At 43.5% G+C, this 18849-nt stretch overlaps 1 protein-coding gene across 1 annotated transcript in view; it reads left to right on the top strand.

Moving 5' to 3' along the window:
- Positions 1-16922, top strand: part of LOC144138347 (putative cytochrome P450 6a13) — a 33817-nt gene extending 16895 nt beyond the window's left edge. The window contains exons 9-14 of the mRNA XM_077670584.1: positions 2206-2269; positions 2734-2842; positions 3645-3736; positions 4002-4142; positions 10022-10184; positions 16833-16922. Coding sequence (XP_077526710.1) covers positions 2206-2269; positions 2734-2842; positions 3645-3736; positions 4002-4142; positions 10022-10184; positions 16833-16922 — 659 coding nt within the window. The remainder of the gene's footprint in view (positions 1-2205; positions 2270-2733; positions 2843-3644; positions 3737-4001; positions 4143-10021; positions 10185-16832) is intronic.
- Positions 16923-18849: the final 1927 nt, after the last annotated feature.

The following is an 18849-nucleotide window of genomic DNA, read 5'->3' as shown; positions in this document are numbered from 1 at the left end:
CCGAGAGTCGTGGGTTTTCTAGAAAACTGCCACCGCCGTCGAGGCCTTAAAGAGCACGATACCCAACAGATAGTGCAAGCTTTGCTTATTAGCCGCATTACCTACGGAACCCCATACCTCGCTCTCAAAACAACCGAAACGGTTCGACTCAACATTATGATTCGGCAAGCGTACAAAACTGCGCTTGGCCTCCCCACTGCCACTGCGACCCAAAAACCACTCGCTTTGGGAGTCCACAACACGTGGGAAGAGCTGCAAGAAGCCCATCATTCAGGTCAATTACGGCACCTGCAATTGACTCCCACAGGTCGACGAGACCTTAAAGCATTAGGACACCGCCCGATACCTCCGAGGGAACAACAAAAACGCATCCCTCTAGCCCTGCGATATTGCATCCGAGTTGCCCCAATCCCTCGAAATATGCGCACCAACTACCACATTGGCCGCCGGGCTTCTCGGGCTCGAGACCTTGCTGCGCGATACGGGAACGACCTCAGCGCCCTGTACACCGATGCTACCCCCTACCCTGCGCGCGCCGGCCACGTAGCCTGTGTAGTGACACATACTCGCCAATGCATCAATGCCGCTACTACTCGAGCAACCTCAATCGATGTCGCTGAAGAAATAGCCCTTGCCCTGGCCGTCACTTCCCGCTCTCAACCAGTTACTATCCTCACCGATTCACAGACAGCCTGCCGAAACTACGAGATTGGCCGCATTTCATTATCAGCCCTACTCATCCTCCAAAACTGCTCGACAATCCCCGATATCTGCTTCGCCTGGGCTCCTGGATACGCCGCCATCTCATGCCGCGGCTTACGATTTGATACACCGAGCCATTGCCGATGGTGGCTAATGTCTACCCCCTCAAGATAAACCCCAACCACTGAGCGGCTACACAGAGATTCTCTCACATTACAAGCGAATTCGCCGCAGCCTCCCACCACCACACTGGCGCCTCTCCAGGGAAGAAGCTACAACTTGGCGGCGTCTCCAGACAAACACCTACCCACATCCCACCCGCCTCCACCTCATCTTCCCCACCCAACAACCTTCCCTCTGCGCTTACTGTCCCCAGCCTGGCACCCTCTACCACATCATATGGGAGTGCCAACGAACTCCAGACTTGCCCCCCCTTTCCAACTCAACCTTCGAGCAGTGGAGGGCTTCCCTGGCCAGCCCGAACCCGGATATCCAGCTTAAGTTGGTGACCCGATCACGGACGGCCAGCCGAAGTCAAGGCATCCCGGACTAGGGACGCCTTCCACGGAGCGAGGCCCGCACATCAGCCTCTGCTGGAGAAATAAAAATATTTTTCTCTCTCTTTAGAAAACTAGTGCGTACAAAACAACAAGAAAAAATGTCATTTTATTATTTAACATTGGAATACATTTTAATGAAGCTTAGTTTATGACGAAGCGACTTTAGGTTGAAATGTTTAAGCTCTCATGTTTCAAGAAACCTGTAATATTTTAGAATTTTATACAAATTTTGTAGAAATATTCAATTACACACCACCTCTGAGGGATTTACCTACAGAGCGTATATAAAGTTTCAAGTAAAATGCCAAAAGGTTTTGTTATATTACCTGGTGTAAAAAACACAAATTAAATGTTTTCTTTACATAAGCGTGTCATGGAGGGTGACTAAAGGGTCACTTTTATTTGTGACTGCGTCATTGTGTTTCTTAAACCTTATGGCGTATGAGTAAAGTGACAGTACTCATAAGGACAGACCTGAAGAATTTCGAGATGGGCAATGTTTCGAAGCACATCAGTATTTTTTTGTAATCATTGTACGAACTCACGAATAATACGAAGTGGTAGCATTGAGGACACGGTATTGCGAAAACAACATGGTCTTATGAGAAAGCGCTGCCAGCAGGCCCAAAACGTATCGAAGCACAATCATTGTTGAGCATTGCAATTCGAAACACCTCAAGCTAATACGCAGCACTACATCTTGACAGTTGGCACAAATATAGTACTTCAACTTGGCACTCTGCGGAGCATTTTGTGACGGAGGATGTTGGGGTGAGAAAATTCAGAAGTTTTGTCGGGAGCTGACATACTTGGATTCGTCTCAAATAACGAAAGTTGTTGCTGATTAATTTTTTTAACATAAATATTTCTGTTTTATTTATTCATTTCAAATGTAATATTTTTAATTGAGGTCTCGTCCTGTGACTTAAATTGTTGCATGTAGGGCCACTACCAACCAAAACTTTGAACGAGCTGGCTACGAACGTCATGAACGTCTTTTTAGCAGGGTAAGCAGCTTTAATTATTAAAAATAAAGAACTCAAGCTACAGTGTACTAGAAGATAAGGTGTGTCGTGCGGGGGAAAAACTAATGGAGAGCGCGGGTTCCTTTCGCCATTAAAAAATTGTATGGAGCGCAGGCGTTCCTCGGAAAACTCCTGTTGTAGCCAGCGCCACCTATAGGTTTTTAAATCAAACTGCACAGTTATCTGACAGGTTTTATAAAACTTTATATCATGAAATGAAGAAATGAGCCTATCTAGGGCATTAAAGATAATTTAGAAAACAAAACTTTTGAAACAAACTGGTAAGCAACCCCCATTAGGGGTGCTGCTTACAACAGGAGTTCCTCCGCAGAACTTTTTAATCGCAAAAGGAACCCCCCTAATTGGCCCCTAACTACACACCCCGATCTTATGGTCCACTGTACTCAAGCCTGACGACACCATTGTGATTAACTCTTATTTTACAGGTATGATACCACCCGCCTGGCTCTTACTTATTGGTTCTTCGTCATGGGTAAAAACCCTGAAATTCAAGAAAAAATGAGGGATGAAGTCTTGGAAGCTTTTGAGAAAGAAGTAAGCCTGTTATTCATTCATTGTTGACGAAATAATTAGGAAGAGCATAGATTTTTTTGCCCACAGGACACCGGCACAAATGAACGACTTCAACGTTTGCAGTGCATAGCAATGCAAATGCAATAAATTTCATTATCTAAACTCGCATTCAAGAATTAGGTCCTGGAATTTAAAGTACGTTTCTTATGCACGGGCTCTAAAATAAATAAACATCGGTTTCTTTTTTTCAATCACTCTGCAACCAAGCTGACTTCCCGATGATTTTCGTTATTATTTTACTCCAACTATCTTTGAAAAAATGCCCGGGAATGTTCGCTCGTTTCCTTTAGTGATCGAGGCAGGGAAATAAGCCTCGGAGATATCGGTTAACCGATTTCCTAACACTCCTACACGGGGTAAAAGTACACACATGTCCTCTTAAAAACTTTTTTTTTGGAAACACATGAGGTCAGAAGATCCCATGTCGCTTAGGAAGTGACAACAAAGGAAGAATGAAGGTCAGAAAACTTAAGCTACGTGCACACAAGCTGCGCCGTGCCTTGATACGTGCCAATTTCTTATCCTTCTTCAACCCCTGCATGCTGCTGTTCCAAACTGGTTATCGTTTTGCTTTACGTAGGAGCTAAAATGTCTGAAATCCCCTACGAATTTATCACTGTGTGGAAGGTATGTCTGTGCGTAGAGGCCCCACCCTAAGATGGTTATCTAAGCGGCAGCATTTGTTATAAGTAAGTATGATGTGTGCTTCATACTTCTGCTTGAGCCAATCTCTATTTACAATTTTTCGTCCATCTGCTTATAGGGAAAACACCTTTCAGTGCAGACCCTAATGGGACTGCCTTGCACGAACCAGGTGATCAACGAGGTTCTGCGAATGTATCCACCGGTATGCGGGTAAGCGCTCTGTCCCAAACACAATTTGCCATTTGGATGAACTTACTCAACCATTGTCAAATCGCATGATTAGAGCTTTGATTGAAATACTTCTCTGGTAGTTGTAAAAGACAAAAAAAAGCTATGTGCATCCTCATTTTTGTATTCATGCGTGATTTCTTTGCTGATCCGTTTGTCGAGCATTTAATGAATTTATGTTCAAGTAACCTAATTCAAAACACGCATCAATCTTCAGAACCTAATCCCGTGTTTGTGTGTCTTGCAGCTTTACAACGCGAAAAGCTAAGGAGGACTTCCAGTGCGGCAACTACCTTATCAAAGAAGGGATGTCAGTGATAGTGCCAACCTACAATCTACACCACGACCCACATTACTGGACAGACCCCGAGAAGTTTGACCCTGAAAGGCAAGGATTTTATGTTAGGTTTTTATGCGAACTACAACAGAGACGTACAATAACTTTCGATGCACCCCAAGTTCACGAATACCTGTTACACAGCTTCGCAAGTTGGAAGTCGAGAAGAATACGATAACCACCATTACAACCAAGCAGGGTTAAATTGAAATCGAGGAAAGGTTCAAATTTATTAAAAAATTCCATGGTGCATTTCCCGCACTGTACGTTGTTGGGTAGTTATTCCATAGAGCAGGTTTGTGCACTTCTGGCCATCTGTGTTCTTGGTGTAGGGTTATGGAAATAAGCCATCTGCAGCCTCAGCATTGTTTTCATCAACGTTAGCATCAACAGTGTAGATCTGTATTGTCCGAGTACGATCTTAATTGAAACTTCTGCTCTTGTTAAGTGGGTAAATAAACTACATTGAGCTGTTGAATGATCCTTATTGTTGTACGACCGGCCGCTGCGGAGCTGCTACCGCACGCATTGAGAAAGAAGAAGAAAACGGTGAGTGGTAAAACAACCGTGTCCAATGTAGCTGAGTCACCCGTCTGTTCGCCTCGGCGTACACCAGTCAAAGTCGTTTTAAACATGGTGTCAGAAGTTGTGCGTGATCATCGGTAAGCCAAGTTACATGAAGGAATTCGCCTGAAATGGCATCAAACCTGGACAACCCAGCAAACAGAAGGGCCGGCACTCAGACCGCCACGCCACCCACTTCAGCAGCGCTGATGGCTTTGTTCATGATACAACCTTCGGAGGCGTTTTGAATCTCGTCACACAACGAGTGGCCGAAATGGAGGAAGCGCTTCGAACGTTTCGTACCTCTTGTGGACTCAGTGCACAGAATGAAGAACACCAGGTCGACGCCCTGCTGTACATCATGGGTGACCAGGCTGAGGACATCTTTGGCCACTTCAACCTCACACGGGAGAACTCCAAAACGTTCACCGTTTTGATGGAACGATTTTACAGATTGTTCATTCCGCGTCGCAACGTCATCCTTGAAAGAGCGCGCTCCAAAACTCGGGTAGAACAGGAGGCAGAGTCTGTAGAAGAATTCTCAAAAGCCCTTCACGCTCTTTCCAAACACTGCGAGTACGGCAGCCTGTAAGAAGAGTTTAGATGTGGTCGGTTAGTCGTCGGCATCAGAGACAGACAGCTGTCCCCGAAGTTGCAACGTGCGCCAGATCTGGCATTACAGAAAGCCCTAGACGCAACGCGTCAAGGCGAAACGGTGCGACAGCAAGAGGCAGAGCTGAATCATGCCCAACCAAGCGTCAACAAGGTAGGCTTTGCCCCCCAGGAGAAGTCGAGAGTCTCTCGCAAGCCCTTCTCTTGCTCAAGTAGTAAGAATGCAAGATAATCCTCTCCGGTTGTTAAGAAGCATGTGAACAAGTTTTGCCGTTGGTGCTGGTGAGAAAATCACCAACGATCTGTTTGCCCAGCACGGAATTAGAAATGCATGTCGTTCCTGAAAAAGGGCTACTACACAACTGTTTGTCTTTCCAAACGCGTAGACGCAGTTCAAGCTCCCGATGTTGGAACCGAAAGTGGATTGCTGGGTACGGTGAGCTCTTCGTCGACAAAAAATTGGGAAGCAAAATAATAGTGCAGGGTCGTCCCCTGAAATTCAAGATTTACACGGGCGCTGACGAGATGGTGATACCGCCTGAAACGTTTAGACAATTCAAGAGAAGGCTGGTTCTGTCTAAATCACGCCGACAGCTCCACGGGCCTGATGGGAGAACATTGACAATACAAGGAGTCGCTCGATTGCAGCTATCGCATCAGGGTCGCCAGACAACTCAAGATATGTAAGTTATTGACGAAGTGCGTTGTCCACTACTTGGAAAGCCTGCTATTGAAGAACTGCAGATAATTACCTGCGTCAACAACGTTCAGCGTGCCATCAAGCCTAAACAGGGTTTTCCTCCCCTTTTTGGCTGTCTCGGAGCAATCCAGGGAGAACACCTCATTTGTCTTCAAGACGGAGCCGAGCCATTTGTGTTGAGCTCGCCCCGACGAGTTCCGATTCCGTTGTATGAGAAGACCAAACAAGAACTCCAACAGATGGAGAAAATATGAGTCATTGCTTGAGTCGAAGCGCCAACCGAATGGTGCGCGCGAATGGTGGTCGTGCCCAAACCATCAGGAGACGTGAAAATTTGCGTTGACTTCACAGAGTCAATCGTTTTGTTCTCCGAGATTGGCATCCGGTTCCAACTTGCGAACACACACTTGGACTTCTCTCTGGGGGGAAGTGTTTTGAAAGCTGGACGCCAACTCAGGATTTTGGCAGATTCAGCTCGCGGAAGAGAGCAAGGCGTTTACGAGGTTCATAACGCCATTTTGAAGGTTCAAGCTTAACCGACACCCATTTGGTATCGCCTCAGTGCCAGACCTGTTCCAGAGGCAGATGGCAACCATCCTGCAAGGTATGAGACGTGTCGTATGTCACATGGACGAAGTCCTTGTATAGGGAGCCACACAAGAGGAGCACTACGAGTCTCTTCGTCAAGTACTGCGGATGCTCGCAGAAGCTCGTGCCGCACTCAACGAGAGCAAATGCACGTTCTGTGCTACAGAACTGACATACCTGGAACACAAGATTGGGCTGGAAGGCACCAGGCCTGATCAGTCCACGATCATAGCAGTTACGGAAATGACACCACCCACTAACAGAACCGAGTTAAAATGATACTTGGCATGGCGACATATCTTGCTCGGGCCGTTCCAAATCTCGCAGACATCCTGCAGCCCCTTACGCTGCTGCTGTTGAAACGAGGAGTTTGTTTGGGGTCGCCGCAACAAGTAACGTACGGCACGTGGAAGAAGCGTCTGTTTAGTAGACCAGTTCTTGCCATCTACGACCCCGCAAGGGACAATAATCATGGCAGATGCTTCTTATTTTGGACTTGGCGCCATTCTTAGTCAGCGGCAAAAAATAGGGAACAATGCAGTAATCGCTTACGTATCTCGATTTTTGGCAGACACTGAAAAGCGGTACGCACAGATCTAGAAAGAGGCACGTGCACTTGTGTGGGGATGCGAGAAATTCTTTGACTACCTCGTTGGCAAGCAAAGCTGACCAACTGTGCTGTCAACTGCGGAAATTATTCAGCAAGGAATGGCCTTCCCAGCAAGCCCTACACCAAGAGGTGAAGCCATTCTATCAATTTAGCTATCAACTAAATGAGGAAAATGACCACGTCTTGTGCGGAACAGGAGTAGTAGTCTCAGACGCCTGCAAGCTTCAAATTTTGCGACTGCTACACCAAGGACACCTATCAAAAACCCTTGCAAAGGCCAACGATGCGGTTTGGTGGCCGGGCATATCAAAGTACATCGAACAAACTGTCCGTAGTTGCCCGAAAAGCGTGGAGACATCTATAAAGCGGATAATGCCGCTTCAACCTACACCTTTCCCGGAAAGGCCCTCGTAGCGGGTGGTTATGGACCTGTTCTTCCAAAGCAACAAATGGTGGTTGATCATCTTCGACTACTACTCTAGGTGCCCCTAAATCGCGCTGCTGAGGAAGCTTACTGCAGCTGAGGTGATCAACCATTGCAAGTCAGTCTTTGAACTCCATGGGATTCCTGAGGTAGTTCTTTCAGACAACGGCCCGCAGTTTTCCCGCGTAAGAGGATCCGAGTTTGCAGATTTTGCACAAGACTATGGTTTTCAAACATAACCTCTAGTCCCCACTGCCCACAAAGCAATGGAATGCTGAAGCTGGCGTAAAGATAATCAAGACAGCTATGTCCAAGATGAAGGACCCGTATATTACCGCACTGGCCCACAGGACCACACTATTAAAGAATGGATACAACCCTGCCCAGCTCCTCATGCGTCGCCGCTTGAGCACCAAGCTATCTCTCGCAATCATAGCATTACTTCCAGCAACGCCCGACACCCTCCCTGTCCGGAGTTCGAAACAGCAAGCCGGGAGAACCAACGCGAATATTACAACAAACGCCATGGTGTCCGGGATATAGTTGATTTTCTGAACGGCGAAGAAGTTTGGGTGGGCTACATGCAGAAGAAAGGGGATATAGTGGACACCACCTCTGATCCAAAGTCTTACATCGTGGGCACTGGGGTAGCGTTGTGCGTCGCTACCGCACTCACTGGGTAACCTTGCCACGAATGCAAGAGTTTACGCCACCTGCGGAGCAAGCACAAGGAGAAGCCAGTGCAGTGACACAGTGCCAACACACACCGCATGGCCACACCCGAAGGAGTCGTTGCAGCATCCTACCGAAAACCTACATAGCCTCTTTTCTTTCGGAAGGGAAACCTACAGAGAATTTTTTCTTTCGAAATGAGATGTTGTAGGGCCGGCTGCCGCATCACGGCTACCTCGCGCCTTGAGAAAGAAGAAAACGCTGAGTGGTAAAAAAACCGTGTTCGCTGTAGATGGAGTCACCCGTCGGCTCGCCTCAGCGTACACCAGTCAGGGTCGTATTAAGCATTTATGGCCTTTTTTCGTAATCCAGCGAAGTGTAGTTGCCAAACCTAACAAACAACACACAAGAAGCAAACAATTAATAAAATGAGGAATCAAGTAGAATGCCTGTAGGAGCATGTCTAGGATGCCTGGAGCTTGTGGTTTGTGACCTATTCCTTATAAACTCCCCCTGCTTTCCCAACTCTATTCCTTGTTGGGTATTCAAGTCGGGTCATCTGGGGCACAGTGTAGTTGCAATTCTGAAGAAAAATGCTTACAAGAAGAGTGATTCTCACTTTTGGATGTAATACGTCATTTCGTTGAGTAGGTCTGGGTAGGTAGTGAGGAGGCCTTTACCAAATCCAAGACAGGGATAATAAATGTATCAAAATTTAAGCGAGGGCGGTTTCTAACACGTTTGCATTTTCCTTTTAGCTGAATTTTGTTTCTTCACACCATGCAGGCTGAGTCGAGGTTGTGCTCCCAGAAAAATGGCATCTAGGCTGCCCTTTACATATATCTATGCAGGCGTGTGAGCGACGAATTCCATGCTTTTTTCTTTCACACGTGCTGTTCTGTTCACTGGGTGAGCATGTTCACTTATTACTTCATTTGTTTGTTCTTAAGTGCTGCACTAATCATAAAATGTTTGTTCGCTCCCCGTAAACAAAAAGTCGTGCCTGAACCGGGAGGCAAAATTTTATTGCCTGCGAACTCGGGTATGCCCCTGCTTTAGGTCCCCAATGGCACGACGCGCCATGTGGATGTAAACGGGGGTATACATTGTGTCGAACGCGGGTATGTATCATAGCATACACCCCTCAAGGTGATGTCCAATGATTATCTCTTCTAAAAAATGAAAGAAGCCCACACTTATAACAACATTGATGGAGTGAAGGTCATTTCAGCAGCGAAGAAGAAGCAGATCGCTTGCAATCATGTACTTAAATGGTCGGGATGGTGGGGAATGTTCCGTAGACCTTCGCTACCAAGTCTTGCGCGTTAGTGTGAGCTTTCTCCATTTTGTTTGGTGGCGGCGACAAGCAAAAATGCCCGTGCATTCGATATTTTGGTGCATGTAAATATTCCCAGGTCGTCAAGACTAATCCGGAGCCTTGCGCTACGATTCGCCTCATAACCTGTGTACTTTCGGCGCGTTAAACACCACAATCAATCAATCAATCAATCAATCAATCAATCAATCAATCAATCAATCAATCAATCAATCAATCAATCAATCAATCAATCAATCAATCAATCAATCAATCAATCCATAAATAAATAAATAAATAAATAAATAAATAAATAAATAAATAAATAAATAAATAAATAAATCAGTCAATCAATCAATCTAAAAATGAATCAATCAATAACATGAAATCAGCTGCTGTCTGATAGCGACTCTCGCCAATTTCACGTTGTCTGTGTTGACTCCAGGTTCAGCCCGAAGAATAAGCACCTCATTTACCCGGTCGCCTACCAACCTTTCGGCCTAGGTGTTCGTGTGTGTGTTGGGCAGCGCTTCGCACTCATCGAATTGGCGTCAACCACAGCGCAGGTGCTTCGTCATTTTCGCATCACTTTGGGCCCCAGTCAAAAGGCGAGTTTTCCACCCAATCAAACAGGTTTCCAGATATTTGGATATTTGCACGTTGCATCTGCGAGTTTCAGCTATTTCTAATAATTCACATTTCAAAGTGTCGCCCCCACCTTCTTACGGACTGAAAACAGGAACTTGTCACATCCTTCTTTAAACGTGGTGTATATACGGCATTATGAGAGTAAAATGTTTTTACCCTTGCTGACACACCGCGGGAATAAAAATAATTTGTCGCCATCCAACCCTGCGAACGAGGATGTCCACCAATGCGGTTGTAAACCACTACAAATGGTGATGGAAGCGGGTATCAAATGTTTCTCGTCGTCTCGGTGGGCTTGTCGCTCGCACTCGACTAGTGTCACTAGATAAGGGTACAGAGTATCGCCACTCTTTTTGTTCCGTGCCGCCGCCATGACCATTGGTCAGTTGGCATTACGTGACATTTGTTTAAAATGCGATGGTTCATGGGCGCCACCATTTTTTAAATGCAGAGCATTTCAGTAACTCACGATGTCACCCGCGTTGACGTCCGTAGTCGTAGTCGCACCCCTCCCCCTACACTATATAAAAAAAATACTATCCGGCGCCTGGTTTCGATCCCGCAACCCTGTGGGCGGAACGCAATTTACATGGTGCTCTACCCACTGCGCCACAAAGCTGACACAGAATGGGAGGCTACGAACGCGCCTTATATCCTTGACTCATTCAAACTACGTCAAGAAGCTGCTGATACAACGCATTCGCTACCACCAACTCCCCAAACCAAACACTAAACGTTAACGCAATACACCCACCCCCTATGCGACGCATTTACTCGAGCCCCCCTCGCGGGGAGATGGGCCCAATTTTTTTTGTTCGCTTTAGTCTGTCAACTCTAGTTACCTTAGCTTGTCCTCCCGGCTCTCCATAACAATTAGCTAATTAACTCCTGAAGTATTAGCCAATAACTTTAGTGGTCAGTTTTAATTAGTCGTTGACAAACTGTATCGAAATAAACTACACCTGCTTCCAGCAAAGCGTCTTTATCATGTTTGAATTTTGCTGCTTTCCAATGGTCATCAAGTTTGACTTATGGCAAGCCTTGCTCACTGCGCCAATTTCTAATACTACTGGCTTGGATGGAATTTGATTACGTGGTCTTGTGTGCAATTTTAGTTATAGTAAATTAGTGCTACTTTATATCGTTAATGATACCTTCAGAACATCTAGGATACCGGGATGTGTCAAGAGCATAGTAATACTGCCCCTATTAAAAACGAATTTAAAAAATGATGTTAATTACAGTCCTATAGCTATTCTGAGTTTTTTCGCTTGCGTACTTGAGAAGCAACTTAACAGCAACGTTAATTCACTTTGTCAAAATGTGACCTTCTCAGCTCTCATCAGTTTCAGTTTCTCAGCGTGTTATGTAGTGTTCACCTGCTAGAAGATTTCAATAACCATTTATACAGTGAAATGGATAAAAAAAATGGCAGCATCTCCACTCCGTGGATGATGGCGAGGGTGCGGAGTACGGGGTCTCGAAATGGCATCCAAGTTGCGCCCCGAGTAACATCCGATTTCCGCCCCGACCGTCATTCGATTTGAGCCGTGAATTTCACCTTGATTATTCCCTAAATGAAACTGGAACTCACGGCTCGAATCGAATTTCCGTTGTTTTTCGCTTGATGGTGGTGTGCGCACGGATGGACGCGGACGGACAGTGGGAGGTACTCCGCACCGTTGCAGGCGCTTCACTAAGCCGTTTGACTCTCCGGTACTTAATACAGTTAGTGAGTCAGTACACCTACGGTTGTAGCCAAATGGGTAAGACGACTGACACCAACTCTGTCTGGTCTACCAGGCCCAGGCTCGAATCCTGCCGGTGCCGTGTGATTTTTTGCGATTGTGAATGCTATCCGCATGGACGCGGACGGACATCGTGTGGTCCTAAGGTGCTCCGCACCTAAAACAACCTCGTGCTTACGGTATGTATAAAATTGCAAGAAGCATTGGACACAATATACCACTATATATTACTTAACTAATGATACGATTTGATTTTACCTGTTCTTATCTTGCCTTTTTCATAGACTTCTTTTATTGACATTATCAACGCGTCCGAGTAGGTGGTTGTTACTGTAAGCCGGTACTAATGAAAACCGGGTACCCCAAGGGTTGAACCTTGGGCTGATAATATTTTATATTTATGCTAACGATCTGGCCAGTCTTTCCGTTCAATCCGGTGTTCTTATGTATGCCAATGAAACAGGCGTATTTCTTCCTTGTGCTGTTATAATGGCAGTTTGCGTGTCGTTCAGAGATAGTTGTACCATTTTAGACTTGGTCACCGATAATAATATCTATATCAATAAATCGAAGACAAGTCTGATTTATTTCCATATTCCTTGTAGGTCTTTTCAAGCAGCTTACCCTTTATATATTCATGGCAGTAAATGCAATAACTGTTCTTGTTTTTTGCTATACCTTAAACTTAATGTAAAATACCTAGTACTATATTTTGAAGATATTCCTAATTCGAGCCTTCACACTGAATACACTAGCAACCGTCTTAGCGCAGTGAGCGCATCCTCCTATGAGCTGTGCTGTATTTGTCACACTTCGGTAAAAAACTGGTGACACAAATTTCGGAAAGTTCATTATAAAGTACGAAATTGCAATATACGGTCTTACATCATGTTATAAGCTCAATATTTCTAACAATATGCTTCATAAAATTGCCTACAACATCGTTTAGAGTACAAAGCACAATGCTGAACGAATGGATGATGCTCGGAAACGATTTGATGTTTTACCTGTTTGAAAGCAATTGATGTCTGATGCTTTGTGTAAGCACTTCTATCAGAATCAATTTAAAGTTGTGAATATTAAAGCTAGGGCTCCAGAAAATATTGAAAAGTTTGTACTGCCACTTGTATACACTTACTACGGCAAAACGGCTAGTGCTTTTGAAGTCCTGAATTTCTTTAGCAGAATTGAAACGAAGCCAGTAGTCACTAATACGAAGCCCGCAAAAGCATTTTCATGTCATTTAAGATATTGAGTGACTGTGTTGCGCTGGTTTGAATGTAGCTAAAACCAGTAAAACAATTTTTTGTGGGTGACTGTTAAAGGCCTTTGCCGTTTATGTAGGTAAAAAGCCCCTTGGCATTATTACAGTGTTTATTTTTACTTCTCTCTCTCCCTCTTTTTCTGGACATGGCAGATGCTCAGATATTGTCTTCGCGATGTTCGTCGCTATGTTCTTTCGATTCCCGGGTATCCCAATTCCCAACCTGCTAGCTGGATAATAATCTGTAAAATTTAAGCGTTAATCATCATCATCATCATCATTATTATTATTAGTATTATTATTATTAATATTATTATTATTAAGTATTATTGGTAATCTGTATTAATTCTGTCATACGGAGCCTACGTAAATTCCGCGCTTTAATTAAAACAGCAATGCACAAACTCTGTAAAACAGTTCCATTCTGATAAATCATTTGATTCTTTAATCTTTGGACAAATTATCAGCATTAGTTACGCGCGGGGGGGGTTAATACTTCGTTAAAAGTTCGTATTCCCAAAAATTCCGTATTTACGGAACGTTTTGATGGGGATCCGTTGTGGTGAGTAAAATTTTTCATCTATAGATAGATTGATTGATTGATTGATTGATTGATTGATTGATTGATTGATTAATTGATTGATTGATTGATTGATTGATTGATTGATTGATTGATTGATTGATTGATTGATTGATTGATTGATTGATTGATTGATTGAGTGAGTGAGTGAGTGAGTGAGTGAGTGAGTGAGTGAGTGATGATTTTGATACTTTTTGGATGGTATTGATGGTAGCAGGATGTTGCTTTGCGAGTGTGTACATTCCACGAAGACTGTGATGGTCAGTATCAATGAATTTATTACGGTGGTGCGCCACTTCAGGCGTACATGCTCGCAAAACCTTGGGGCTTCACAAGCGGCCTCAAAATTGCCGCCAAGGAACGCTGCTATAATTGGCAACCTTACATTCACTTCAATCAATCAATCAATCAATCAATCAATCAATCAATCAATCAATCAATCAATCAATCAATCAATTATTTAATGAATCAATCAACCTTTTATTTAGCCTTCTTTTCATAAAAGAGTGCTGGGACAAGAACAAAAAGCCGCAGTGCAGCAGCTTGACGAGTTCCTTGCCCCATTGTCATGGCAACGGATACAGCGAATGGACTCTTTATACATACAAAAAATACAGTAAAATTACAAGAAACGTGTAGCAGATACTACCGCACAAATAATATCTCATTTGCACTATAGCTAACACAGTAGTGGAACAAAACAAAATAGTCTTATAAGCATCATATCATTGCAATATGCATGTAGCTTGTTGAATTGATGCTGTGTTTTGCACACTAAGGGCGGAATGGAAAGCACATACATTCTGTATAATGTACAGCAATATTTCACGAAATTCAACCAGAAAAAATTGGGCTATAGAAACTATACAATGTTACATAGGCCGCAGCCCGAGTCACAGGTATATATACATGAAACGCAGAAATGCAATTTAATGACAAACACACAAAATATTACTTTTTGCTAGTTTGAAGCAAGGCATCAATTTTTAATCATATGCGACCTCAATCGTTTCCTTGAGATACAACCTAAATCGAGGCCATTTGTGTGTAATTTGTTTAATAAAGACGGTGCACGATACTGCAATCTTGAAAATCCGTAGTTCGTAAGCAAGAAAGGTTGTGACCATATGTTTCTCTCCCTAAGGCTATACGGTACTAGAGTTGGCCTATTAAGGTTACATAGGCCTTCGAAGGCTTCATTGTTATATTGGAAAAATTGTTTGCATTTGAGCATGAGGTTAGTTTGATATAAATGCTTAATGTGGTACTACATTAGTGCTGAAGAACATTTTCCATGTATGTGCTTCATATGGTACGTTAGCAATATTTGGAATTCCTCTTTTCTGCAGTACACCTAACTTTTGTATGTTTGTTCGTGATGTTGTTCCCCATAAAAGGGGACAATAACTCAAGCGGGAGGAAAATATTGCTTGATAAATTAAAGCTTAATCTTGGACGGTAACAACTGTCGTAATTTGCCCAATGCACCACACGACCTGGCCAGAAAGCTAGCCGTGCGCTCAATTGGTCATCCCAAGTTAAAATGCTTATTAAAAATTACCCCTAAAGTTATAACTTATGTCGACAACTCTATGTTCTCGGTCTTGGATCCAAGACAAATTGCAATACGTGTGTTAATACATTTTTTGCGGTGGCGTAAACAGAAGAGCTTCTGTTTTTACTGCATTTATTTCCAAGGAATTGATTTTACTCCATTTTAATAGCTTACTGAAGGCATCATTTACTAGGTTTTCGAGATAATTAACATCGCTAGATAAGCAGAAGATACTTGTATCTTCTGCTTAAACTATGAAATGAGCATGCTCAGTAATATTGGCAATATCATTTATGTAAACATTAAACAAAATTAGATCAAGAATGCTTCGCTGCGGAACACCTTGGGTTATTCTTTGAATCGTCAATTGTTCAGGTTTAATTGAGATGCATTGCTTTCTACGCATTAGATACGACCGTAGCATGTCGTATGATACGCCGCAAAATCCAAAAAGTTGCAGTTTAGCAAATAGAGTTAAATGGTTTATCCTGTCAAATGCTTTCGGGAAATCCACAAAGATACCTAATGTTAGTTTTTCTTATCGTCCAAGCCGTTCAAAATTAATTCTTTTTATGCCAGCAAAGCTAACTCTGTCGACATTCCTTGCTTGAATCCAAATTGTGGCGCCGTTATAAGGCAGTGCTTTTCACAGAATGAGGTAATGCATTTACAAAGAGTTTTTTTCTAATTCTTTGGATATAGCCGGTAACACAGAAATTGGCCGGTAATTTCAGAGCTCGTTTTTGTTTCCGGACTTAACTAAAACTACTACTTCTGCACGCTGCATTTTTTCAGGAAATGCACCTGTGGATAAACTAAGAATAAAAATGTGGGCAAGAACCAGTAACAAAGATCAATCACGAACTTAATTGGCCTTATTTGGATCCCGTTTATGTCGCGTGCCCTAGTGTTTTCCATTGACATAAACGTAGCATAAACTTCTCCGGGAGTGGTTGAGTGAAAAAAGGCCGTGTGCGCGTTGGGTGTGTTTAAAAAACGAAATTGCTCAAGAAGTGTTCGCACAGGCATGATGCCATCTTGGAGATCTTGATGAAGAACGACTACGAAATGTTTAGTTTTAGGTGCGCTTTATTGTAATATGACACTTAAGGGCATGGTGAAAAAGACCCCCGATCTTGTGTCGAGTACTCCAGCCGATGTAAGTACTGACTTCTAAAAGGGTCGCGCTTCCAGTAATCTGTAGGCTCATTGCAAACTTTTCAAAGCACATGGTTGTTAGTTGCCAAATCAGAGAAATGTGGACTGCAATATTTTGTGTACCAACACCAAACGTAACATCTTAGTTATGTAGTCACCAGGGGTGGTTCTCTGGTGACCAAATGAATAAACCTTGGCGTTGTTTTCTATAAAACACTTTTCGCGCAAACTAGTTGGCGTTGTCAATAATCAACTGAGTCAATTATAAGTTAATGAATTGTACAATATCATCCTATTTTACAGAGTGACTTGGGATTGCGTAGCCATGCGTTTCTTCTTGTGCCCAAGAACCCCGTCCGAATCAAACTACACCGGCTTCAAGACGTCAAATAAATTTTCTTTTTGCATATAGTATGTCTTTAAGGAGATTATGGGCTTCCAGGAGAATATGTATGATTCTCACCCCATCATCATTCAAAGGTAAGAGGGTTGACCGCCGGCCTTTCTAAATACATACCAAACTATGCTTGAGGCTTCAGCGATGTTCTCTACGGTGATTGAAAGACATCTGCCGAAAATATTTTTTGTACAACCAATATCTGCATTGAAATAGACGCTAATGAGCATGATGACAAATATGATGAGATTGGAGGAGTAGCAATATAATTACCTCCAAATAAAATGGAAGTCCATAGCAGCTGGTGCTCACTGTTTACGTGAAAAAATATTGCCTATAGGCAGGATGTCAACAAAAAACAACCTGACCCCAAAGTATCAATATCACAGAGACAAACGCTGAAAATAAAGAAACTACAGAATTGAAGTTAGCCGGAGGTCCAGCCACTTGTCAAGGGCTGAACACTTCCTGGTGCGCCGAAGGTTGAATTTTCAGTGCTTACCCTGGAGTCATCTTTGAAGATCCACCGTGTAAGATCTTTTGAGCCCCCCCCCCCCCCCACGGTCCAAAACATTAGTTTAAAAATGGCCTAGTAACCGAGCGATAGTAGTAGTACTTGCGTCGAGATACCAGGTGTCCTGGTACACGCAAGAACACAGACGACTTTTTTATCTCAGTAGGATGGGTTACCTACCGTTCCTCGCATGACGTCCCGTATGGGGTCAAATAAAAGTGGCATAAAAGTTGGTCTAGATGCAGTTATGCACTTTGAGTGATTTAATGAAATCTTATAACATTGTTGATTGATTGTGAGGTTTAATGCGCCGACAATAAACAGGAGATGAGGTGCACCGTAGTTGAGGGCTCAAGATTAATTTCGAACACCTGGGCATCTTAAGCGTGCGCCAAAATCTCGAACACACGGGTGTTTTCAATTTACGGCTCCATCTGAAAAGCGGCCACCACGGCCGAGAATCGATCCCTCATTCTTAGGCGCAGCAACAACCTTAAAACGTCTTGCTGGGCGTATTGGTTATGGTCTACGAACATACAAAGTTGCACAAGTAAACGAAACAGAAAAAACAGGGCACCGACAGGGGCCTGACCGCATATTTTTCTTGAAAGAACTGTTTTTTAACAGCAAAGCGTTTTAAGTTTGAGGTTGGACTATTGGCGTCAGCCAAAAAAATACGAAAGAAAAGTTCCTATCCTGACAATGCGGATATCCAGCAAACCTCTTTTAAACCACTTTAGAGGAGGGTATAAAATGGTTCTCGTCGTTTCGCAGGGTTTGTCGCTTGCGTGGAATAGTGTGCCCATACAAAAATGCCTTATGGGCGTCTATTGAAAAATGTATGGGGAGCTATGGCCGCCTATGGGTCTCTATGGTCACCCATAAAAAGGCATAAATTAGGCTATAGCCAGCTATTGAAGTTTTTATAGATCCTGCACTAAAGACTGTAAACCATACAATTCTCTTTAGACGATTATAGAACATCCTAATGTGTTTAGTCTATAGAGTCACAGCTATTCAGGTAACTGTAGCCAGCTAAAGAAATATGTATGGCTTAAGTTCTATAGACCAGCCGTGGCAAAGCTCTTTTGGCTGGCTATAGACCATTTTTTAGCTTGAAGTCTACAGACTCAAAACCATTCAGCTGTCTTTTGCCAGCTATTGAAAAGAGTTCGTCCTAAAGCTATAGAGAGAAAGCCATAAAAGCTCATTCGGCTGGCTATAGGCCGTTGTTTCGCTCTAAGTCTACAGACTTCAAACCATTCAGCTGTCTTTTGCCAGCTATTGAAAAGAGTTCGTCCTAAAGCTATAGAGAGAAAGCCATAAAAGCTCATTTGGCTGGCTATGGGCCGTTGTTTAGCTCTAAGTCTACAAACTTGGAACCATACGGATGTCTTCTGCCAGCTATT

Source organism: Haemaphysalis longicornis, unplaced genomic scaffold (assembly GCF_048455015.1).
Source record: "Haemaphysalis longicornis isolate Haplotype H1 unplaced genomic scaffold, Haemaphysalis longicornis Haplotype H1 scaffold_5, whole genome shotgun sequence".
In the NCBI taxonomy this organism is placed as follows: Eukaryota; Metazoa; Arthropoda; class Arachnida; order Ixodida; family Ixodidae; genus Haemaphysalis; species Haemaphysalis longicornis.
The sequence above is the reverse complement of the archived record's forward strand: the minus strand, read 5'-3'. Positions and strand labels throughout refer to the sequence as shown.